Source organism: Argiope bruennichi, chromosome 9 (assembly GCF_947563725.1).
Source record: "Argiope bruennichi chromosome 9, qqArgBrue1.1, whole genome shotgun sequence".
Taxonomy (NCBI): Eukaryota; Metazoa; Arthropoda; class Arachnida; order Araneae; family Araneidae; genus Argiope; species Argiope bruennichi.
Window position 1 is genome coordinate 15,756,338 of NC_079159.1, and position 26,349 is coordinate 15,782,686.

Consider the following 26,349-nt stretch of genomic DNA (forward strand, 5'->3'; position numbering starts at 1 on the left):
AATGGAATCGCTTTTAAATCTTTTTTAACACTTTTATTTAACTTTATTTATTGTATGCCTGTAAAAGGGGAATTTACAATATTTTATTATATTTTCTCGTAGAAAAAATGTGCAAAGAGAAAGTATTGCAATTATCAAAAAATGTAACAATAATATTTTGATATTTATATATCCATGTCTCATACCTCTTTGAAGCCGAAAAATATATTTTGGAACATAAATATCTCCGTATGTTGGTCTATCTTTGAACTCAATAACTTAAAAAAGCTAGAAGGATGAAATTTGGTTTGAGATCATTAGAGCATAGGTGTTAATTTCAATCAAATTTTAAACTAGATGCAAGTATGTTGCTTACTATTTATACGAGGACAAGAGAACATAATGGATACAAAACACTTAGATGATTCAAATTGGAGCCCAGTTTTTACATTTAAAATGTACATAGGTATCAAATTCTAAACCAAATCTGCCAACTGGCTGGTCTTTTGTTGGATTTCAGTTTATCAATCATAAATGCATTAAATCAAAAGCGATACATAAAATTACATGTGCGATTACATGTGCGAGTTCGATATGCGAATAAGATGATAGGTCTGTATTGAAATTTGATGTCAATTCGCCGGAAAAAAATGTCCAAAACGTATGTTGCAATTGGCGATAGGCGAGGATCGAACTCGCACCCTTATGGTTCGTAGCCGCGTAACATGGCCACAAGACAAAAGAAATTTCTCATATCTCGTAGCTGTTATCTGGCTTATAAAGCGTCACCACCTATTTTAAAAGGTTTAGAATTCTATTAACAATTAATCAACATATTTTAACAAAATTTTTATTCCACATGAATTAAAAGGAAATAAACATTAACTCGCCACATAATGGAAAAGTCTTATTTTTGAATTCGTGATTTATTTTACATACCTAGGCCAACTTTGAAAAAAATTGGCACACATAATTACAATTGACAGACTGTAAATACTGTAGAAACAAATAAGATCTTACATAATTCCCCGAAGAAGGATTAGGAAATGTCATGAAATTTAGAACAAAGCACCTTTTATCGTGTAATTTAAATTCGTCGTTAACAACTAACGAATTCTATGATATTAAACAAACACTAAAAATTTTAATTACAATTATTCTAATTATATTTTATACAATTATTCTAATTAATACAATTATTCTAATTAATACAATTATTCTTATTAATTTATTACAATTATTCTAATTATATTTGTTTATGTTTTATTCTTTTTTTTTATTTTTACTATGTATATAAGGTATCCAGGATATAACAAGGAAAATGATCAGAATAAGGAGAAGTGATGAAATGGCGGAATAGTTATGTTTTAAATAAGATAATATGTGAGTCGAAGGCATATAATTTTTTGCGAAAGGACACAAAACGCTTGTATTTTCTCAATTTTCAAACCCATAAATTAAAAAAACTAAAGCATATTTTTACTGCTTAGAAAATCAGATTTTGGATAGTTTGAAAGACATTTGCTTAAGAAAGTTTATTGAAGTTTCTGAAGATCTTCTAAGAAGAATCATATTTAATAAGAGGAGTATTTTTCATTCATTCCACACCAAGTTTTCATATATTGCTGCTGTTTATTTATATGAAAACATTTCCTTAATGTCAAAAAAATTACTAGTACAAATTTGTGATTAACACCGCCATTTATTGCATATTCTGTGAACTTATTAACACGTTTTTATTTACTCACTTTCTCCTCTATCTATGTGTTTGATGCATATTGTACAATGGATTTTAAACTAACTTCCCGATAAGCTTGAAATGTAAAGCTTTAAACATTGTTCAGGACTCTGTTTCTTGTTTGTCCGTTTCTGTGCAGATTTTGCCATCGATTAAGAGCTTTCATCACTCACAGATGGCGCTGTGCTAAGTCGTAAGTTGATCAGAAATTATTAAAATTCACAATCACACAGATCAATCAATCTGTAGGGGATACAAATCTGCATGTGATTAGGAAATTCTTATTTTATACCTTTTAGTCCGTTTTAAAAAGATAATAAAATATTTTTTTTTATTTCAATATTATTAAATTTTCGAATTTGCATTTCACTATGCATTGTAAAGTGAAAATTATTGCCTTGCTTTATATTATAAAGCTTTAATATTAAAATCGTGTTTCCTTTAAAATTCTCTGAGTAGGAAAAATGAATCAAATATTCATAGAACAGTTTCAATAAATAAACATCATGTTTTATTTGACCTTATTATTAGAATATAATAAAAAGAAGAAACAAAAAGAAATAAAAAAATCAACTTTTAAAACAATCTCAGAATTTAATAATCAGGATATGCTGCAACTTCTACTTCCATGGCATCGAGGACTTTATTGATTTTTCCTCTGAGATTTTCCGAGATCTTTAAGGAAGGTAGGAAATCGTTGTAAATTTCATTTTTCTGCTCCGAATTCCGAAGGCAGAATTTGATTTCATTCGTAGAATCCTTGAGTTTCTCCATTTCGAGGAAAGTTTCCAATGCTGTGTCACCACATGAATTTTGAACATCCAGTGCTTCGCATCCCAAAACGTACGGCATTCGTCTAAAATATGACAAATAGAATAATTTACTTTAATTCAAATAAATGCAAGAGATAGTAATGATGGTGGATAAAAAATGTGCAAATAGCTTTCCAAATAACATTGCTACTGGAAGCCAGCGGGAGTAGTCTCTCCAAAACTTTCTTGCATACTCTCTAATAAACTTGTCATGCCAGAGAACGCCTTGCATGGCATTGGCGTACTATAATTACGACATTTTAATTTTGACCTGAATATGGTAATTTTACTGAATCTGCTGTCTTATTATAGCAGTTTTAAAACGATCGTGTGATACAAAATGTTTTGGAGCTTAATAATAAACGAAAATCGAATTTGTGTCTTATGCGAGTTTTTCTCAGTCGATTGAAACAAATATTTGACCAGAGACTGCGCTTGTAGTTACAAAATATCATACCTAATATGACATATTTAAGTCACTGAGTATTTGAATTATAGCGGTTACAGGTTTCTGAAAGTAAAGACCGACAGACAATCAACCCTTGGATGGATTTGGATCAAAATTTGTCATATGTCTATACTAAAGATGTTAAATATGCATACCGAATGTTATCTATCTAGCTCTTTTCGTTTTGCCACTATCGTGTTAATTTATTTCCTTGGGATAGATTTTATTCAAAATTTGATTAAAATCTGTAAATCTGGCGCGAAGACCTATGCCAAATTTCAACCATCTAGCTCAAACGTTTTTGAGTTATCTTTGTCACAGATTGACTTATATTTTCCAAAAATGTGTTTTTCGAACCCAGGAAGGTCTTTAACGTGGAGATTCGCCAAAATATCGAGTTCAAATTTTTTGATGATCATTTTTTTTCCATACCGAAAACAAAAGCATTTTCATACAACTTTTCTTTCCAAAAAGAAGAGCAGATTTTAAAAGAAGATAAGAGCGGATTTTTCATTAAAAATATTATCTAATGTATTTCGAAAATTTTATTTTGACGTAAAATAAATGTATATTGATGCTTGACAATAACGTTACAATCTTTAGAGGAAACCACTAAATGATACAAATCGTAAGTGTTAGATCTTAAATATAAAAGATGTTCCACAACAACTGTTACTAATGCTTGTATTTCTGAGTAAATTTACCTTGTGGCCCTTGTCATTGTACATATTTAATTCATCTTATTAATCAAAGAAAAAGCTAGAATTTAAGTATTAAAATTAAAGAAAGAAGTAAAACAATACTAAAAAAGAAGTAAGTATGATATGATAAAGTTACGTTAAGATGAACATAGCAATCACTTCAAAATTACCTTCGCTTAGATTAGACATTACACCAGCGAAGGAATGGGAGTGAAGTTACAAACTTAATGATCATCCCCAGTAGAGGTAGAATGGGCTTACTTCCCGCCTTGAAGCTGGATGCATTTCTACAGCACAGCTTTAATATAAGCATTAGAGAAGCGAGAACCAACCACCATACCAAAGTTTCTTATTCATATGCCTATGATGACTTCCAGAAGGAAGTTACAGTCTTACATGGCACATCAGAGTTACCTTCGCCCTGCCTGGGTATTCGGGACGGACTGAAAAGCCGGCGGGCCGACAGTACTGAAGATACAACTAAGCTTCAGTTTTAAAGGTTATCAATGCAATAAAATAGCTTTTCTCAGAAAAGGTAATATGTTCCTCCATGGAATGCGATGTCACTCGATTCCGTAGCCTTTATAGACCATTAGGGAAACGAGAACCAACCACTATACCATTAATTTCTTATTTCCTTAACTAGATTGCCATCAGTCTTGTATATTAAAACCATGTCAAAGCCCCCTCACTCTGTCTAGACATTCGGTGTGAACTAAATGACTATCGTAGGGACTGAAAAAGTTGAGACATATTGTGACAGATTTTATTACGTACAATTACTCTACCGATTTTGCAAATTTTTGTTTCATATGACCTCTAAATACGACGCCTTTGTTCATCCTTCCCGCTCACCATTGTAATAAAATTTCGAGAAGAAATCGATAAAAAATTATATAACTGGATATACGTTGGAACATATTGTTTGTATTTTGTTCACTTTATTCATAAATCTATAAATTAAAAATAATTAGAATATCTAAGTATCAGTCCCACAGACATTTATTTAGTTTTAAAGTCAGAAAGTGTTTTCAGTGATTATTATTATTGTCGTGCGTTATACTAATAATTTAAAATTAAAGATATCCGATAAAGTGAATTATATAATATTTATACAATAATTTTGTATATTATAATATTTTATACACTATAATTTTTATCTAAAAGATTTTAATCCCGAACAACGCCGTACATATTAACTATCAAAGAACCCAAACTGCTTCGTTGACGTTATCTTCAATTTATTCATTCATTTTATCTTACCGTTACATCAGAATATATTCAGCAATATTATGCCATAATACAAGTCAAACATTACATAACATATAGTGAGTATGTAGATTCCCCCCCCCTTTTTTTCTGTTTTTATCTTCAAACTCGTATGCCCTCTTACAATAAAATTAGCTATTTTAATATATTGTAACTATTAACAGGAAAGCTGGCAAATGAAAATTATATGTGTATGCAAACTAATTTAAGATTATTTTTGTTTGAATATATAGGGTGATCAAGAAATAACAGGAGGTGTTCGGAGCCATATGGCGTGTTATGTATATGACGAAGTATAACAAAATTTGGTCACCATACACATTAAAAAAAAATAGAAAAAAAAAGAATCAAGAAAAAAATTAGTACGAAAAAACGTCAATAGGGGAAATCCTGGCCCTACAAGCTCATAATATGTGGAAAAAAATACATAATCGATAATGGAAACAGTAAATAGAAACACACCAATTACCAGTGAAAAACGTTTATTATAGCAACTTACAAATCCGGCTCAAGGTGACCATCAATTTGATGTTCCAATAACTGCATACAGTATACGAGGTTTTCGATGGTGACTCGCAGCATATCGACATTTATTCGTCTGACATGTAACGTTATGTGATCTTTTAAAGTAGGAATGTCAGGATCCTTTATACACAAAGCCTTTCAAGTGAACCAGAACTGCCTCACAACCAGAAATTGCCAAGATTCAGATCAGTGTCATCAGTTAAGGAATTTTATCTTATAGCAATAAAATTTCAGGATCTTACGCAACATTTTCTGCACCGTCGAGATGGGGATATCTGTTTGTCGTGATATTGAACGTGCACTGCTAGTACCCTGCTTATTAGCAATCACCTGATCCATAACGGTAGTTGAAACTTCAATTTGTTCCTGCTTGATAACTTTAGGTCCTCGGCCTGGTTTCACATCAAAAATTCCTGTTGTTTTCAAATCTTTCAACCATTCTTAAGTTAGTTATGGTCATAGGTCCTCTACGTAATTATTTTAACCGCCAGTATTCATGAAGAGCAGCACTGGCATTTTCATACCTCTGATAAAACAGCTTGAGTAATAAGGCGCGTTCACATAGTGACAACGCAATCGACGACGAATTCTTGCAGAATGACATAAATTCCCACAAGCATTCCTTTTATCTTCTATGTCATTGTCACAAAGTACCCATATAAGCAAATTACATAATACAGTTTTCGATTTCAGCGCCAGGATTTCCCTATCGGCGTTTATTGGTACTAATTTTTTTCTTGATAGATCGAAACCGCATACTTTAATGTATATGGTGGCCAAATTTTGTTATATTTCGTCCAGTACATAACACGCTACAGGGCCCCGACCTCCTCCTGTGATTTCTTGATCACCCTGCATACAACTGAAGACATAGAAAACATCTTATAAAAATATAATGACAGAAAACACGAAGATGATTTTAATTCCACTTACTTGCAATGTCCAAACAAGACTCGTTCAGGTTCACTGACGCTTTTATTATGAACGTACTGGTTGTAAAATTCCGAAGCTTCTTTATAACATTGCGTGTATAAATTCTTCTTCTCTATTCGCTTATAACAATTGACATTCGTCAGGTACTCTGAAAGAAAAAGGGAATGTTCAAGAAGATTTGAACCTATTGCTAAATTCTTCTTCTCTATTCGCTTATAACAATTGACATTCGTCAGGTACTCTGAAAGAAAAAGGGAATGTTCAAGAAGATTTGAACCTATTGCTAAATTCTTCTTCTCTATTCGCTTATAACAATTGACATTCGTGAGGTGCTCTGAAAGGAAAAGGGAATGTTCAAGAAGATTTGAACCTATTGCTTGGAAATTGTACGATAATAATGTTTTAAGATTGATTCATTTATCGTAAATTTATTTTGAAATTTTACTCTTAAGGCATGACCAGGCAACTTTTAAAATTCTATGATTAAATTTTTTATATATCGTTTTGTAATTCTGAAGACATTGTAAGAAACACAATAACAGATAAAATATAAAAATGCATTGTATTCTGTCTGCCTTTTGTTATAAGTTATATATATATATATATATATATATATATATATATATATATATATATATATATATATATATATATATATATATATATTACATTTACTTATGTTTAATTTTTATGGTTGATCCTCCATTCCTTCTAAAATTAGTTGAAACATATCTTTTTTATTACTACTCTATTTTTAAACTTAACCTGGGATTAAAGTTTGTGTTTAAGAAAGTAATTTCAAATTAACACCATGTATTAACCCTGAATGAATGATTTTGAACTAAGTATGCCTAATATTTCATATGATAGGAAATCAACTTTATATCAACCCTTAAAATAAAAATGGCTTCTATATGTATTTCGAAATCTTTTATAAATAAGTTTATATAAAATGATAAAAATTTTATGTAGTTCAGAAGAAAAAAAATAAAGTCCAAAGAGTGTTTCGAAATTTAGAAAATTTTCATTTTTCTTGGTTAAGGAAATAAATAAATATTTATAAATTTGTAATAAGTAAATTTGCACCGATTATCTATTTGTCTTCTTCCAAAATTTATTAATGATTTTTTTTAATAGTTATTGATTGACGCCCTATAACTTTTCAGGAATAATTCTTTTTTAAATCAAAATAGTTTGGGTAAAGGTCCTGGTCATATTGTGGTGTAGATGAAGTTAGCGTAGATAAAGAGTGTGTTAACTAAAGTCAAAGAAAGCATTCACTAATCTCAATTCGATACTTTATTCAAGGAACTAAATCTTAATTCTGTTTTTATCCCCAAGACAAAATGACTTGAATCTTCCAAATTTAGAAAGATACAGAAATTGTAAGAACAATTCTAGAACAAACAAGAAATAACAGAAAGTGAATCAATAACAAAACAATTTTGAGGCAACTTGCCAGCAGTCAGATTAACTTGCGAACTGTCGCTTTCAGTTCATAGAATTCTACCATTGAGCAATTTAGTCCGTACCAAGTTAGTACAAGTTTCGTTATAATAAATATTAACTACAGAAATGATATATCGTTCATACAAAATTGAATTTAATATTAATGCGTGATACTAAAGCAATGAAAAGCATAGGCGTAAAAACAATTTCAAATAATAAAATAAGAGAAAAATTATATGGCGTTAAAATTGGTACAACTAAAAGAATATTTTATGGATTTTTAATGTGGTATAAAATAATAGTAATATGGTAATGTTGTATATAAATAGTGGCAATTTTAGTGATCGAAATGGTTTACTTACTTGGTCGTAGTACAGAGTTTTTGTCACAAATTTCTTTGTAGAACCTTCCATCTTGTCGGTAAAAAGGAAAAAGAGGATATCGGTCAAATTCAGTGCATTCTTTTACGTAATCTTCAAAGCAACCAGACATCTTCACTAGAACTCTAAAAGATTACAAAGTTTGTTAAGGAATCGATATGCAATTATCTCAAAATTTGTTCTTTCGATATTTTCAGTTTTAGACCCTTTACACCCCTGAATGCATGAGGAAATGGAAATGACAGAAAGAAATTATCTTTCTATTCGGAAACATTCCGAAATATATCTCTGTTGCTTGCATCAGGTGTAATATTATTATAGCTAATTATTTTTACATCATGCATACACATTTTACACAACAATACCAATTCAAAAACGTTATTACGATGTAATCTAAAAACGTTATTAAAAGAGAAACACGAACGTTTTTTTGAAACAATAACCAATGAAAAAAGAAATATTAACTTCAATATCACTGGCAAAAGCCCGCAAGTGAATGTTCAAAGAAAAAATATTTTTTAATTCTTATTAGCAATAAAATGTATTAATATAAATTATATTTAAAATTAATTTAATAAAATTTTATTAATAGAAATATTGTATGCAAACCAAATTAGCATCTGAAAAGTGAATTTGTTTTAAATTTTGAGGTCGTTTAAATAAAGTCTGTTTTGAATATGTTATGAGGTTATTATAGAAAAAAAATCAAAGGTTTTTGATTAATCTATAATTTCTTAAAAATCTGTTTATCATTATATTTGAGGGAGCACCTATTATATAAAAAAGTATTACATGGGAATTTTGATATCAATTTATATATCAGCCTGACGTTTGAGAGCAGCATTTAATGAAAAACGCGTTACTTAATTTACAGCATATTTACCAACCTAAAAATAGAACACTGTTAAAAAATAAATAATGATGATAAGATAAGGTCACATTACCTCTTAAAATATAATTATAATGACATCTTATAAATTAGAAGAAAATACAAAAAAAAAAAAGATATTTTGAAACTGATTTTTGTACATCTAAAATCATGAAAGGTGCCGAAAACAGCAAAAGAATATTAACAGTACAGCGATAAAATTCATACAGAAAAGTGCATGTCAAACATTAAAAAGTTGAGAAAAATAATCTTTTCGTTTAACCTTGATCATCATTTTAACATAAATGAATTTGCAAGCCATAAAATAAATAATAGTGCAATGTTAGCTACGAACTTTCCTAATAAAGAAACGTAATAATAAAAATAAATATAAACTTTTCGACGAATAAATTTATTCTTGATTCAGAATAATGCCTAAAATCTAATAAAACATATTTAAAAATCAATAAGAATGATGTAGCTATGCATAAAAAAAGTAATTCTTTTTACTTGATCAAATTTTACAATTATTGGATTGCACAATGACGTCGAAAATAATAGCAATTCATTCATCCCTCACAGAGGTTGGAGAATTACTTTGAGTTGATCACACATATCAAAAGATGGCCAACATTGCGCCATTGTACGATTGCGACATATGATTGCGGAAAGCACAAAAGCCCTTCAAAATAGATGCTATATGACCACGTGCATCACAAGACGATTTTCTGGAAATAGTTACTGAAGAATGGATAACAAAAACAAAGCTAAAGCTGATTCGTTTAGACTGACAAAAAAAAAATACAAAAAATGAAATCTACGATTGCAAATTTCAAGTTATCAAGTGAGAACATTATTTTTATGACATTACTTGTCTTAATTAATTTAAATCATTAACCAGTTTAAACCTGTTTGAAACAATCACGATACTTTTCTATAGGTCTCTATCCCTCCCCTCTCTCTGTATATATATATATATAATTTTTTTAAACTTTCATTTTCAATTTTTCCAACTTTTAAACAACATTTCGGAGTTCGACCGATTTTGAGATGAAATAACAGCTATGATGTCATAGTTCTACGTCCACCTTTTAAAAAAGCATCTGCTGTTAAAGAAACATACATAATAATAATACAATACTGGTAAAAGCAGGTAAAAAATATATGCGATTAAAAGATGATGATGAAAATGGCCATTTATGCTTTATTCCCATTATGCCTATACGATTTCGAGCTTCAAAAACCCATAACCAAAACAACACCATATCCTCACATGTTAAAAGAGAGAGAGAGAGAAGTTCTGGACGAACTTTGGCGAAACATGTTCTTTAAAAGATCCAATAATCACTAAACATTATGACTATGGTGGGACATTAGGGCTTTTCAGCCAAGATATTTGTAGAAAATTAACTGAGGAATGTGTAGAAAATACTTCAATTATATATAGTAGAAGGCATAATCGAGGAGTTTAAACTTTCATCCTGAAATCAACTGATTGATTTAATGTACGATGTTCTAGTGTACATTTAGGTTAGATTTGCTGCTTAGTTCTTCGTAGTAGGAAAATGGACTTGCGAGATAAATTAAAAGTTGATTTCTCTGTGAGCCAATTTCAAACGCATATTACAATGACGCAGCTCAAATGTGATTAACTATTCTTACGTCTACATATTTCCCAGATATATTTCTTTCTCACTTCGTTGTATACTAAGTCTGCTAAACGAAACTATTGCAACTGTCGAAAAATTCGAAACCTTTTGATCTTCTTGAGTCTAAAAAATACCCGTCTGGTATTATGTCTACCTATTGCAATGGCTATTTGAGAACCCAACAACTCTTTTTATGTCCAGCCGGCCGAAGACTCTCCGTGTGGGGGTGGCTGACACATACATAAATATGTCTTGGTCTCAAAGTCCCCCATGTCGAGAGTAATACTACTGGGGGTGGGGGTACTAGATCAGGGGTGATCTTTCTCTGATTCAGGTCTAAATTACGAACTGTGGATGAGTGAATGAAATGCATAAATGAAGTCCGCCTCGGAAAAGGGTTGTGACGTGTGTGTACATAAGTCATGCACTTGACCCTAGATGGCGCTACTTAAAAAACAGGAGACGCACCCTTGGCTTAAAATCACTGACTTCTGAAGTCAGTGGGCTTGTCTCTGGCAAGTGCCATTAGAAACAACAACACAACTCTTTCAAACGATAGATATGAAATATGGTATATGCTCTTTACATCAAATTTGTATTTCTATTAAAATTTGAATCAAATCCATTCAGAGTCTGTCTATCTGGCTGTCTGAATACGAGTTAACACGATAACTACAAAATCAAAAGAACTAGATGAATGCAGTTTGGAACTCAGGTTAAGAATGAAAGTGCAGATCCCTTTGAAATTTGAAGCTAAATACATGAAGGGATTGACAATCTGTCTGTACCTTTATATTCATGCCGATGTGATAATTCAAATATAAGATGACTTAAATCAATGAAATTTGGCGTATTGTTTTGTGACTGCAAATAAATTCTTGGCCAAAGTTTGGCTTCAGCCTGCTTGAAAAAAGGCACCCATAATACGCATTTTTTTTTTTTTTTTGTCGATTGCATATTAATTGCATGTCAGTAATTAATCGCCAAAACAAGAAAAATCCATCAGGTATGGTCAACCCAAAACTTTCTCGCCTATTCTCTGGTATCCCATAGAAAATAGTGCATGGTATTCACGGAAATTTTTCAAAAATGTGTTTCCCCTACTAATGGGGAAACGGGAATCGTCTAAATGCAGAGAATCGTCAAAATTTGTTCGAATTTTTTGACGATTATGAGATCTCTATATTACGTGTACGAGAAAGTAAAAAGAATATTTTCACACGCTAGAAACAGCAAATAACTAGGATCGCACCAAAGATAGATATTTTTTAAATTATTCTTTGCATATTCCTTACAACTTATACAGAAGCATCAGTTTTCTTCACTATACCAAAATGCACATAACTCTCATGCAGGGTTATCTGAAAATAAAAATATGGGCACTAATGACATGCGTGGCCTTGCCTAGTGCCCATAATTTTATGCGAGAGGAAAAAGAATAAAATTTTATTAAAGAGTGAATATGCGAGAAAATTTTGGAGAGACCACACATTTTGAATATTTTTTTAATGAAACGCCTATTTTTCATTTACTTGTTGACTTCAAAACATAATATTTTGGGTTTCATGAAACTATATTTTCCAAACATGTTTGTTATTATTGATTTGTTACTATTAGAATTTGGCATTGAAACATTTTCTTATGTGTAACCCATAAAGAACTGAAGAAAAAAAATTAAATGTATGATTATGGAAAGTGTGTATTATGATGCACTTTAATTTCTTTTTGTTATAAAATATTTTTTTACAATTATCTTCAAAACAGTGATAAATTCCTCATAAATATACAATGCTGTCATTAATCCTCTTTAAAAATATGCAACTATTATAAATATACTTAGATATTATACAGCTATCATTAATACACTAAATTTAAGAACCATATCTATTTTAATCATCAGTTTCACTTCCACAACAACAGGAATCACAAAATGACCTATTTATGACTAACGTTTCCTTACTAAAATGACATCAACGCGGAAACATTTTTTTGCATCCTGAAGTCCCTTAATCCGGTACTATTTGCTTAATAAAACCATCTATCAACATTTTACATTCATTTGATACTCAAGGACAGATAGTATTATCTGTCCTTGAAGTAGTAACTCACTGATATCGATAAGAATTAACATTAAGATTATATGTCCTTGTCATAAGTAGTAACTTACTGATACTGATAAGAATTAACATGAATAAGATGAAAAATGCATTTAAATTTTTGAAAAAGAATTTTATTACTTACCATTGAAAACCCTTTAGTTAATAATATTTCACTTCATAGCAATTTTGAATAATTTCTCACATAAAATTCTAAATTTATTTTATTTTACTGTATATTGTATTTTATTTTATCGTATATAATTATCGTATAAATGTCTACTTATCATTTACGTTATGATACGTATGTCACATAACTTAATCGCAATGAAATAATGTTTCATGAAATTTAACAAAAATAATATTTAATGAATATTATAATATTAAATTAAATTTTCATCAATAAATTATTTAATGAATAAAAAATATTTAATGGAATTTAACATAAATAATACTTAATGAATAAAGCAATATTCAGTGAAATTTAACATAAATAATACTTAATGAATACAATAATATTTAATGAACTTCATCATAAATAATTATTTAATGAATAAAATAATATTTAATGAAATTTAGCATAAATGATATTTGATGAATAAAATAATATTTAATGAACTCTTAAATAATATTTAATTAAATTTAACATAAATAATATTTAAAGAATAAAATAATATTTAATGAAATTTAACATAAATAATTATTTAATAAATAATATAATATTTAAGAAATTTAACATAATTAGTATTTAACGAAGTTTAACATAAATAATATTTAATGAAGAAAATTATATTTAATGAAATTTAACCTAAATAATATTTAACGAAGTTTAGCATAAGTAATATTTAATTGAAAAAGAGTAAAATTTAATGAAATTTAACATAAATAATATTTAATGAATAAATGCATTTGATGAAATTTAACATGATCGCAATGAAATAATATTTTGATGATGTACAAGTAAATTGCTTTTACAGCTAGTATTTAAGAACTGGGGTTATTTATTTTGTCAGTTTCACCTTGCAATAATCGAAACCCTAAATTAACCCATTTATGACTAACATTTCCTTTTTGGAAGGTAAAAACACGGAAGTATTTTTACTTCCTAAAATTGAAAGTCCTTGATCCAGTTTGATTTGTTTGGTAAGCTCATCCGTCATCTATAGCATCCGATTAATATCCAAGGTCATATCCAAGGTCAGGTAGAGTCATTGAGAACTAATAGTGACTCACCGATGCTCATGAGAAGATGATTTAAATGATTGAAAAAGATTTAAATGCATTTTTATTTGCGTAATTATTAATCAATTCATCATTCATAATTATTAATTCATTATAAATCAATGGCTTTTTGCTCAGTTAGGTAAACGCAACAAATATATTAAATTATTTTTAAATAAAAATTTGAATTTAATTCCTTATGTCCAATACCTTAATGAGTTTCACTAGTTATTTAGTTTTTAATATTTCACATAGCATCAAATTGCAACGGAATAAAAATTTGATGGTAGTACAGAACCAGAAGTTGATAATTTTTGCGATCTCTCCTTTGATTTTTCTCAAATTGGAGCACAGCTATACGATGACTGGATTGGTACTTGATTCTCAATCAAATTTCATTGTTCAGTCCCTATGATATCAATATTCGACTGTGTCGGGAGATGCCTACTCTTTACTCCGATTATGAGTTCGAACTTTTTTTCATACATCTGGTCAAATCCAGTAGTGACAAATGTTCTTTCCTATAGTAATAAATTCTTGACTTTTGATTACAAGTCAAACAATCCGTGTCCAGACATATCAAATCCTAGTGCATATTTTAATAGAAGCAATTAGAAAAATGAATCTGTTAACTTTTTAAACTATTGTAATTAATAAGTTGAATTGTTAAACATAACACAGTTTGCTTGAATTTCGTGATATTAGATATGTAAAAGTTGAATTAAATAATTCCGAAGCAATTTAACTTTGTGAAGAAAAAGAGAATTCCTCCTTTTTAAATGTTCAGTATTTGAAGTAACCATATTCAAAGCAAATTTCGCATTCAGAATATTCGCTATAATTTCTAGAACATTTAAGTTTCTAGTATTGCAATCAATAAATAATTCGAATTCGGGACTTTGCCAAATTTCCAAGTTTCAGATCTCCTTGAGTTAAAAAAATGTTTTGGCATTACGTCTGTCTGTCTGTGGATCTAATAACTCAACTACACTTTGAGCTAGAATTTGAATTATAGACTCGCAACTAAATTTGTAGATCTCTGTACAATTTTAAAAGGAATCCATTCTGGGAAGTCTGTCGGTCTAGTTGTTCAAGCACTAGTGAACTCGATAACTATAAAATATAAAGAGCTAGATAGATAAAATTTGGTACTAAAACTCAGATTCTGATCAGATTATTAATTAAATATGTTAAAGAGTTGACCTTCTGTCGATCTGTTCTTGCACATATATTTAAAGCATAAATCATATATACGTACTGGCGTAAATAACAAAAATTCGCTCTGCGATTTTGTGATTACAACTGTAGTTTTGTGTCTGACTTCACTCAGTCTAAGAAAGTAGCCCAAAGTACATATTCATTCATTAGATTCAGTGAAAATGCTAGATTCATTTTAAAAATATAGATTTCATGGCTTAAGCCCGCCATTGCCATGCAAGGCATTCCCGTTTTCCCCAAGGTACACAATTTTATGGAGGAGAATTAGAATGAAACCTTTATTAGCGAATGCTTGTGAAAGTTGCGGGAAGAATACTCCCTCTGGTTTGAAATTATGCTTACATATTTGGGAATAATAATTCAAAAATGGTAACAAACAAAAGAATGAATAAAATTTGGTAATTAATTTTTATTTCAAAACTGTAGATTTACATAAATATTTTTACCAAATAATTTTATGGGAAAATGTCTTGATACACAGTCTCAAAACGTTTGATTGCAATGGCAAAAATGATACGCTGGTACGTTGATATGGGTTGACATTGGATAAATTAAAGATGATTGCCGATCATTTTAAAGCTTCTCATCATTGAGATGCTTTTGAATCACAGATTATCCCTCTGAAGCTTTGCACTTTCGGTAATTTGACAAAAAAACCATTTTTATCAAAAATTTACTTTCGATAGCATCAAACATCATCGATTCTCACTGACATTATTTTATAGACTTGATGTCCAGTGTTAATTCTGAAATTTTAAAAAAATCATTCGATTTTATGTATTGAGAATACTGGGATACACAAGAATTGTTCAAAGATAAGGAGAATTCTGTGCTCTTTTAAAAATCATAATGATAACTTATGCTCTTAAAAAGTTGATAAACAAAAGACGATTCTACTTAACTAGTGGCTTTAAATAAAAAAAAATTATGCTGGATTATTTTTTGAGAATTCTAAGGAAATCCCTCTTTCTCCCAAACGTATCAAGGCGGGAATATCTAATTAACTAAGTATACACCACTGGTAACAATCATTCACACTTAACGAAAGGAGGAAAAGTTTTGAAGTAACAACATGTCATCATGGGCGTACACTGTGTAGTTGTGTAGTTGAACGGGTGTTTTGGGCTTTTCATTAATGATAGAGTTTAAAAAGGGAAAAAAATGTTGATACTTATCTCTACTGAATGAAAAAACAACGACAACAAAAAAAAAACATTGTAAAGTGTTTTTCACAGTGTAAAGGCTATTTTGGACATTTTGTTTATTAAACCATTTATGTATTTAAAAAATTAATTAACCCAATTTTTTATATTTTTCTCCGTGAATTTTTCTTTTAATAAGAATTTTCTCACCTTAGAAAAATGTATTCATCAAAGATAAAAAGTATGAAGAGATTATTAACACTCTCATGTTTGCATGATTCAGAAAAATTTTCTTTTCAGTTGCCGAAATTTTTTGCAATGTAATTCAATAAATTATACAAATATAACGCACACAATTTATTGCAACACAATATACTTGCTTTTTATGAAATGATACACGTAAATAAATGCGATTTATTGTGGTTATTGAAAGAAAGTAATAAAGATATTCTTGCTTTATCGTATTCTTTATTTGATTTCTCTTAAAAATAAAATAATTCCTTTTTAACAAAATTCTACCCTTATTTAATATTTCACATTTAATGATATGTACAACAGTCCCCTGAATATAATGAGACGTTACTCATCAATTTGTGTTTTTTCCCTAATATTATATAAATAATCTACTGGACATCTGATGATAACATATGAATGGCACTAAACTGGTGTCACCGAACGGAAATTTTGATGAAAAATATTTAATTCTTAGTGAATAAAATAATTAATAGTTATTATTGAATATATTTCATATTTAATATCTTAAAAAAGAGTTCTTACGGGCAGAGTGTTTCCAACTCCGCTTCGTCTGGAGCTTTATCAACAGCTGTGAGCCGTGTTTCTGGATACATATCATGGCAGGCAACAAGCATTGCATCGCACTCCTGTGAAGTAGACTCTACTTTACCTAAGGAAAACAAAGAGTAATTCTATATATTTTAAGTATAAATATTGTTCCTGACAAGCAGATTACAGTTACACTATTTATTAAGAACATTTTGCAAAGCATCAGTAAATTAGAGGTGTTAGAAATTATAACTTTTTGCATTCTTCTGTATGAAATATATAAGAAAATACTGTAACCGTCAAATAATTCGACTTCCGGATTTTGATAAATCACATTCTAAAAAACAGGCGTTTGGAATTAATCTGTAAACACAAAAATGCTGTGAACTGAGTGAATGAAATTTGGCATATAGCTTTACACCACTGTATATTTCTTTCATGTTCTGATCGAAATCAATACAGAGGAAATTTGTCTACCTGTCAGAGAACAAGTGAACACGACAATTGTAAGCATTGTAGATAGAAATTGATGTATAATTTTCAGATATGTACTTCATATCTATATTAAAGTTTGAAACAAATATGTTAAGAGGTTAACCATGTGTCGGTCTGTGCATTTACACGCTTGTAAACGGATAATTAAAAAAAATAATGCGATGCCTTAGAAAATTTACTTTCGGTTCCGTCGTTCTGAAACAATCATAAAAATCGTACACGTGGTTTTATTCACTTTACTTCAAAGTCCTATTTAGGATTCTCAAAATCCCGACTTTCGTGACATTCATGGGTCAAATGTCCACAAATTTTATTTTGTAGAAGATGATTGACACCTTTATTAAAGAGTCTGCGTAAAGTTCAATTTTATGCAGTTTATTAAAGTTTCGGCTTATGCATGCTCGTAAGTTTGAGACTGACAACTAGAAAAAAAGATATACTAGGAGATTGGTACAAAGCAAAATATAGAATTTTAAATTTTCAAATCACAAAATCAAGTGAAATAAACGGAATTTTAAGATATTTCATGAATTTAGCACAACAGAAAGAGACATTCCTTGTTTATTAAGTTTTTGACTGTATTATGGACAAAGTTTTGTCAAATACATTATCATTTATTTGGTTTTTTTAGAGTTCATGCATCAAATGGAAGATATCTCATCAGTAAAATAAGATCGAACTTGATTAATTACAACAACAACAAGGCAGTTGTCAGTTTCCTTAGTTTTACTAAAACTATCACGAATGTTGTTGAAAGTTGTTATGAAATAACCTTTCAATATAAAAGTTATTCTTATTAGACTTGAATATAAAATTGAAAAATCCCTATTCTCCCAGGTGCCTTGCCGCAGAATTGAAATAATATTTCACGGCACAGTTTGTGAAAGAAATAAGCAAAATGAGAAAGAATTAGTCATATCATTGAATATCCAGCGGCATTATAACAATTAAGAGAAAATTGGCGAAATACCTACATTGGCCTTATTTCCATAAAAATGATATTCCGTGAAATTTTAAACCTTTAATTAAAAATCAAAAATGAAACCAAATATTCTCTTATGTACTTAAAAAGAAGAAACGGCAATAAAAGCCGTGTGTTTTTCCTTTTTTCGATTTTTTTTATCAATCACAGATTTTATTTCTAATAAGAGTGACCATATTACTCTCAGATACATTATACAATAAGACAATATGCAATAAATAGTTTAAATTTTGATGAAATTCCATGCTTGAAATGGAACGTTCATTAACAGAATAATGATTTGGTTTATGAGCTTTGTTGAAAACCATTTGTTTTAAGAGCTTTGAGGAGAGCCACTGGTAGGATAAATATTCCTCTTTTCCTGCTAAATTTTTAATTTTATATATTTTTATTGATTTTAAACATAAAATTTGTGCAAGAATTTTTAAGAAATAAATTTTAACAAACTGAAATTACGAAATATTTAATTTTGAATCACTTTTAAGAAAGTTAGTTTCAATATCTTGTCCCATTAAAAGTACAAAATTCAAATTTAAAAGTAATTTTGAACAAAATAAACAAAATTACAGTTCTTTTAATACAATATAAATGCTATTTAATTATAGGTTCAGTCTTCCTAAAAAGAATTATAAAGCAACTTATTTTGCTAGAAATATAAAATAAGATAATATAAAATTTGCTGAAGGTAATTAATTAGGAATATTTCAGATAAAGTTACATGTTTAACGAAACATAATTTTATTTGAGGAACTGCAAAACCATTATGTTTTTAAATCACATTTCTTTGAACAAAGCATGGAAAAAATATCTCGAAGCCTCGCAACCTTTTATTGCTGCCTATTTTACTTATCTGTTTATTCGACCACGTGGAAAAGCTTAAAAAATGAACATTTAAGTTCGCAACATCTCTTCCTTTTCATTCTTATAAGTTTAAAATATTATTTCGAATTTATAATAAAAAACCTACCTCCCGTAAAAGCAAAAGCAATCAGCAGTACAGTCCACATTTTGCAGTTTTATAAATCTCAGAAATGAAAGTGTTTGAAATTTATAGCCATCCAGGTTATCAACGGAAATCGTGCCATCCTGCTACGTAACGGAATAAAGCGCACAAAAGAGGACACGACTCAGTCTTCCCCCCGTGCACTGAATCCCTGTTCATCTGAATAGGTATGGAGAGGAAGAAGCGAATGGAATAAAAGTCTCTAATAAGAAAGACAATAGATGTAAAATATTACGCGTGCAGTTGAAAAAATGTCAATAAGAATAAATAATACAGATATGAAATTACAAAATGAAGGATAGTAACAGGAAAATTAAGTGGTGTTACAGTTGCATCTTGCTTTCAAACAGTGTGAGTCTATCTTGGCATGAATTAAATAATTAAATAATAATCAAGTCAGAAGAAAACTGAAATTTTGTTTACATGAACATTCATTACAATATTATAAGACATACTGGGAAGAGAAATTTCTAGAATAGTAGTGGTTCTCGTTTTCCGTGCCGTTATATTCCAAGGTCGAATTACTTCCACTCCACAAATGGCAGGCGCCTCTTCAAGAGAGGTTGTACCGTGATCGGTGTTGTTTTTAAAACAAATTCTGAGAAAGAAAATTTTTGAATATAAGTTATGGAATTTGTTCTCTTGCTCTGCTTTTAACTACCATTCTAAAGTGAGTTTTAGAACTTTTATTAGTCGTTGAAAGTGATTCCGGTTTCTTTCTTAATGTCTACTATTAATAAATATGAATATATGTGTATGTTTGTTGGAATTATACAGGTAAGACTGTTTGAACTGTTAATTTCTGAAAATTCTGCACAAGAATAAATAGGACACATTTTCAAAATTTGAAAAGATACGTTTCTAATGAGGCCAATTTATAATCGCGTAATTTTTTTTCTGAATTTTTGAAATTTTACAAAAATATTTTTTCCCTAATTTCCAAAACAGATGACATTTTTACCAAGAAATTCATTGTCCTGTCAAATGTTAATCATGTAATTTTTTTCCATTGTTGAAAGTTAAATGATGTCAGATTATTTACAAAGTGACTAAAAATTGTGATTACTCTGTCTAGTTACTCTGTCACGAAATTTAGAATAACTGAATCGCGCATATACGTTTCTAACAGCTGTATGTCGTCATGGGACTAGCCTCTATAGGAGATTTTTATGTATACAGTAAAGAGAAATATGCAAAACAATTATAATAAACAGCTTTAATAACAGAATTTAATGGAATCATGGACATGTAATTATCTTTAATCTATTTAATTAAAATTAAATATAACCATCATCTTCGAAGAATCAATTCGTTCCCAAAGACGAGAAGTGAAAATAAAGAAATATAAGCCAGTTTCCTCTGAAAGTCTCCCTGGAAGAAATTCAGCAAAGTTCTGGTTGTCATATACCAACTAGAAGCTGAATGTCTTATTAACTAAAAGAAGATTGGACATTTCTTTTTCATCATTAATGTAGATTTCGATAATGTAGATTTCAGCATTGTCACCAAACATAACAAATGAAATCTCCTCGGTTTCAAAAAAGGGATGAGCTGGAGAGATCTCGTAGAAGCTTTCTTTTATACTGCTGAGACTAAAATAGTATTCCTCTCTTTCTATATTAAAATTATGCACTTTGGGCTAGACCATGAAGTCTCCGAAAGTTTAGATACTTATTTTCAAAATTCCATACATAAAAGTTATATACTTCGTAATATAGTAAAGACAACCCATACCTGTGTATTAAGCGCAGGCCATTATCGAGCAGTTATTACGAAAAGGTTTATTAGAGTGTGATCTTGGTCGATTGCATTTGCCGATTAATCGCTAGAAAGAGATTAATATACTGGATACGCATTTTGGACGTCTTGTTTCTACTAATAGAACCAAAAATTTTGCTTGAACTGCGCTTGTAATCTCAAGGTTCAACTTTCATTTATTTGTGTCATTAAATTTTTGAGCTATTGTTTCTGCATGAATTTTAAAATGCAACACTGGTCAGTGCTCAGACAGATATAGTTCAAAATGTGATAAAGATCTGCGCATTAGGTGATAAAATTGTGGACTCAGTTTCATTTACAAAATTGTTAAGTTTTTCAATTATCTGGCTTTCATGCGTGGGAAAGCATAATCCGACTGACGGGGAACATCTTAATTGATTTGATTGACGATTTGACGCAAATCATATTAAGTCTGTGTTTCTAATTATATCTATGTAGTTCTTTACGTCTTGCAGTTAACGTATATGCCTAGTCTCGAACAATCAGCAAAAGAGTCTTCCTCTGAATAGATTTCATTGAAAATTTCAGGTGCCTTAAAATTTTGATTAAAGACCAAATGTTTTCCATCTTTATAAAATCGTTTTTGACTTTTAATTTTCAAAGACAGAAAAACATAGTCCAAAATATATTTTTCGGATTCAGAAGGATATTGAAATACGTCAAAATCAAAATTTCTAATTTTTTTTTTTAAGTTTTACTTTCTATTTGTATATATTTCGTATGCGAGAAAAAAAAAGGATATTAAATTTTTCCTGATGTATTATAGTATAATATGTTTATTATGTTTTAAGTCTTATATATTATATTAAAATATGTTTATTTTGTTTTATGTCTTATATATTATAGTATAATATGTTTTATGTCATTGCTATTTTATTTCTAAAATTATCTCTTAATTATATAGCAGTGATAAAATGTACTCATGACAAACTCATTGAATATTGTCATAAAACCATAAATCCAGTAACTAAAGCAAAGGTAACTATCATAAAAATTGATTTAAACCTTTCTAAGGCCGTGGGAAGTATGCTTCCCACCAAATTTATCAATCTTTGTATGAATTTATGTAGGTTGGCATAAGTTTTGACACATTTTTTTAGAAAGACAGAAACTTCAGTTCTTTATCTCGCACAAAATGATGTGTCTTGTCTGTTACTTAATTATTAATTAACCAAATTAATTAATTTATCAAATTAAATTTATCTAATAAGCTAAATGAATCCTTTTTCTTATTCTAATTTTAAGCCTAAAAATATTTTAACATAATATGACTAGAAAAAAAATGGCCCTTTAAAGAGTTAAAATAACTAAAAAATTGAATATATTTTCACGTGATGCATAAAGGGATTTAAGCAGCAAAATAAGTATTTAAGACCACTTAAACTCCCCATTGAGCGTGATTAACTGCTATAAGCCAAACTGTTTACCACATAGGGCATTTTTAATAAATTTTAACTTATCGTAAACGAAATAGCAACAAAAAAGTAATGTTATAAAATTTGAACTTCAAATTATGTTTCGTTCGCTTCTTTCTTACTTCTGCTTTGTTGCTGCACCTTCTTGCATATAATCATGCTTGCCACTCGGAAGAGAATAAAACGAAATTAAAAATACAACGTCTCGTTTATGTCTTCCAACCTGTGCTCTGCTTCAACCAAAATTATGTTACACACGCAAGCACACACACACACACACAAATATATATATATATATATATATATATATATATATATATATATATATATATATATATATATGCAATTACATTTATCTGTCTACAAACATGATAGTTAGTCAAAAACGGTTGTATGACAGATGCGTACAACCATTTCCGTACAGCTCATAAAAAAGCCAATAAATCACGCTTAGCTCTTTGAAAAAAGGGGGTAGGGAGTAATTAGTCTAGGTTTGCTAAAACATATGTTATCTGTTGGCAAGAGTATTTGGCGAGAAAATGTATTGGTATTTTAACTAAATTTTGATGCTTAAACACAGGGAAAAAACTTTTGTCTCTATGTGTATATGCTGGCTCCAAATCATATAAATTCTCTGCATTATTCATTCAAAATCAAAGTATGCTAAATATAGTTCTCATGAAATGAAAATCAATAAACTTTAAAAAAATCCGAAATAGAAATTCCATTCTAAAAAAAAAAAATACACCTGAACTTAACTATTACCATCACAAACGATTCCCATTGTTTTAAAATAAGTGGATCATTTAAATGTGCATTTCAGCTAATTAATAGCACATAAACAATAAGAGAATTTAACAGTGATAAATTTACTACTATTTGAAATTAAATCTGTTCAAAGCTTTTGAATTTCTGGAACTCAAATAAATAATTCAAATACACATGAAATAAATAATTTAAGAAGCCTGATATAATAAAAATACATCTTATCTTATATTTAAAAATCTAGTATTCTCTTTTATGTGAAAACTTTATCTTTTCGTACGTAAATATAAACGGAAGATCTTGACTATAAAACATACATGCTATCTAAGATCTGTATTCTTTTTACAGAATAAAAGTAAGCAAAGACTGATAAACCAATAAAATTAATGAATTTTTTTAAAATTTTAAGATAATTTACGTAAGACATAATATTTTTTGTATTAATATTTTTAAATGCACTGAATTGCATAATTTTTTCTTCCAAATATACGTGTGTTAAATTTAGTATCTCTACGTCCAATGGTCGATATTTTAAATAGAATGATAGACGCATATATATACATTCACTTTCATTCTTGGAAGAAAATCTTATTTTGTTAATTAAAACTTTTAGATTAAAGTCTGAATATTCCACACTTTAATTTTTGAATAATTTTAAGCGAAAAATTTGGAGATATCTGTGAAATTTAAAATATATGCTTCCGTGTTAAAAGCCAATTTTTTCCAACCCCCCCCCCCATCCTTTGTGTGTGTGTGCGTATGTTATTAGGTAATTTTTTATTTAAGTTCCTAAAACAGTCCTTATTTTATTTTATGAATTAAAAATAAAACTCAGGATATTTTAATGGAACATTACAAATGGAAATGGAATAATAATACTTAAGAAAGCATTTTTCACAATTTTTAAACTTATCCCGCATTTACTATTTGTTTGATTTTTATAATATTGCAGTGTATTGAATACTATGATCTAAGAAATCATTTAAATTATTTTTTTGTACATAGTAGTATTAAAGAATTAATGCTCTGTGAAATATTCCTTCAAATCCAATACAAACTCACCAAACTTTTAGCCTATATTGAGAAAAAAAATTATAACTGTTACATAAGTATTATAATGCAGTTTTTTTTTATTTAGCAATATACTAATAGGAAATTATTCATTTTATTTTAATTACAAGATTGCAAATTTCTATAATGGAAATACTATAATGGAATACTGAAGATTTAATCAAAGTTTCATGAATTATGAATGAAAGTAAATTACAGAAATAGAATTGAATGTTCACTTATATAGTTATGAAGAAATAAAACATCTCTTTAAAAACTTCTTTAATGTTACAGCAAGAGTTTCTTCTGCAATGCAGTAAAAGAAGTCTGACTTTATTTTTTTAAATAAAGAAACTAATGTTCTAAATTCATTTGCTCTTAAAATCTTATATGGATCTCGACTGGACTTCTGAAAACTATGGGCTCATTGTGAGATAACCAGACTTTTTCCATAGCAAAATATCTGCAAATTGTGCATTGTTTTCACGAAAAAAATCGCTTAAGAACGTCCGAAACAATGGTAAAATCGAAAGATGCCCTTGAAGCCATTTCTATTAAATATAATTAAATTCCCAAGAGATTTGAATCTACTATACAGGAGCTGTTATGTCAACAGTCCAAAAAAATTATTTAAATAATTCTAATCTGGGGGGGAGGGGACAAGATTTTTAAATAGGTAAAGTTGGCAATTGTCAAGGAACCCCTCAGCTCTAGATAATTTTTAATAATTGTAGAAAGGTAAATAGTTTTATACTTTCATTTAATGACAGTGGGCCGTGCAGTCAAATTTATTCAAGTTATAATCAAAATTATAAATTAATTTTGAGACTTTACTCTAGTAATATTTCTAATTACCATTTACTCGTTATGCTATTTTATAATTCTAAAAAATTTGAAGCTTTACAGTTTAAAGAAATATATTCCCTCCTTTTACAATATTGTTTAGAGTGTTATAGAAAGTTTTCTTTTGTTTTCGATATTTTGCTTAAAATTAATTTTACGTCTTGACAGTGCACTTTTTTTATTTGTACAATATTGAAATGGACTTTTTAGAAAGGGACTTGCGACTTCAGTTTTCAAAATTTACTACTTAAAATTGGTGAATAAAAATTAAATTAAAATCAATAAAAAATTTGGAGGGAAAGGGGGGCTTTGAGATTTGCATTATCTCAAGGCCCCAGGAAGGTTTAAAACGGCCATGAATTCTTTTGAAATTAGAAATAATTATATTGTTTAAAATATGGAAAAAAACGCATAGCTAATAAGTAAACATTTCAATAAAGGGGTAGATGTATATTGTTGAAGAGTGTATCACCAGAACTTCATTCAACACTATTTTTAATGACTTTTTGTACATATAAGAACGATCTTTAATGAAATTAAAGTTTCTGAAGAACATATACTACATATATTAATGTAAAAATCCTTTTTCTTAATTTTGTTTTATATTTAACAGTAGATTTCGATTATAGTTTAATGAATAGTGCAACTAGAAGAAAATTAAATTTGAATTCAGCTAATATTTCCTACAAATTTTCGCAGGTACAAATGATCAGTTAGCAAAATATTAATATACTTCTGATTTAGTAAGCTGCTTATTTTACGCACCTTATACTTAAAATATTTCATACATAAAGTGCAAAGTCGTA

The 26,349-nt window shown here is 29.1% G+C and overlaps 1 protein-coding gene across 2 annotated transcripts; it reads right to left on the bottom strand.

The window, feature by feature from the left end:
• Positions 1 to 2,205: 2,205 nt before the first annotated feature.
• Positions 2,206 to 19,787, bottom strand: LOC129984520 (uncharacterized). 2 transcript variants are annotated; one of them, XM_056094414.1, is made up of 5 exons: positions 19,656 to 19,787; positions 17,206 to 17,332; positions 8,217 to 8,359; positions 6,406 to 6,553; positions 2,206 to 2,573 (listed from the first exon to the last, which is right to left on the bottom strand). In XM_056094414.1, the coding sequence occupies exons 1-5, from the start codon at positions 19,693 to 19,695 to the stop codon at positions 2,312 to 2,314; spliced, it is 720 nt and encodes a 239-aa protein (XP_055950389.1). In that variant the 5' UTR covers positions 19,696 to 19,787; the 3' UTR covers positions 2,206 to 2,311. The 2 variants fall into 2 exon arrangements, with proteins under 2 accessions (XP_055950389.1, XP_055950388.1); XM_056094413.1 differs by having other exon boundaries at positions 6,406 to 6,646.
• Positions 19,788 to 26,349: the final 6,562 nt, after the last annotated feature.

Coding starts and splice junctions, on each gene's coding strand:
- LOC129984520 (XM_056094413.1), bottom strand. CDS start 19,695: ATGTGGACTGTACTGCTGATTGCTTTTGCTTTTACGGGAG. Junction 6,647..8,216: donor AAACTCTGTACTACGACCAA/GTAAGTAAACCA, acceptor TTTTTCTTTCAG/AGTACCTGACGAATGTCAAT. Junction 2,574..6,405: donor GTCTTGTTTGGACATTGCAA/GTAAGTGGAATT, acceptor GTCATATTTTAG/ACGAATGCCGTACGTTTTGG.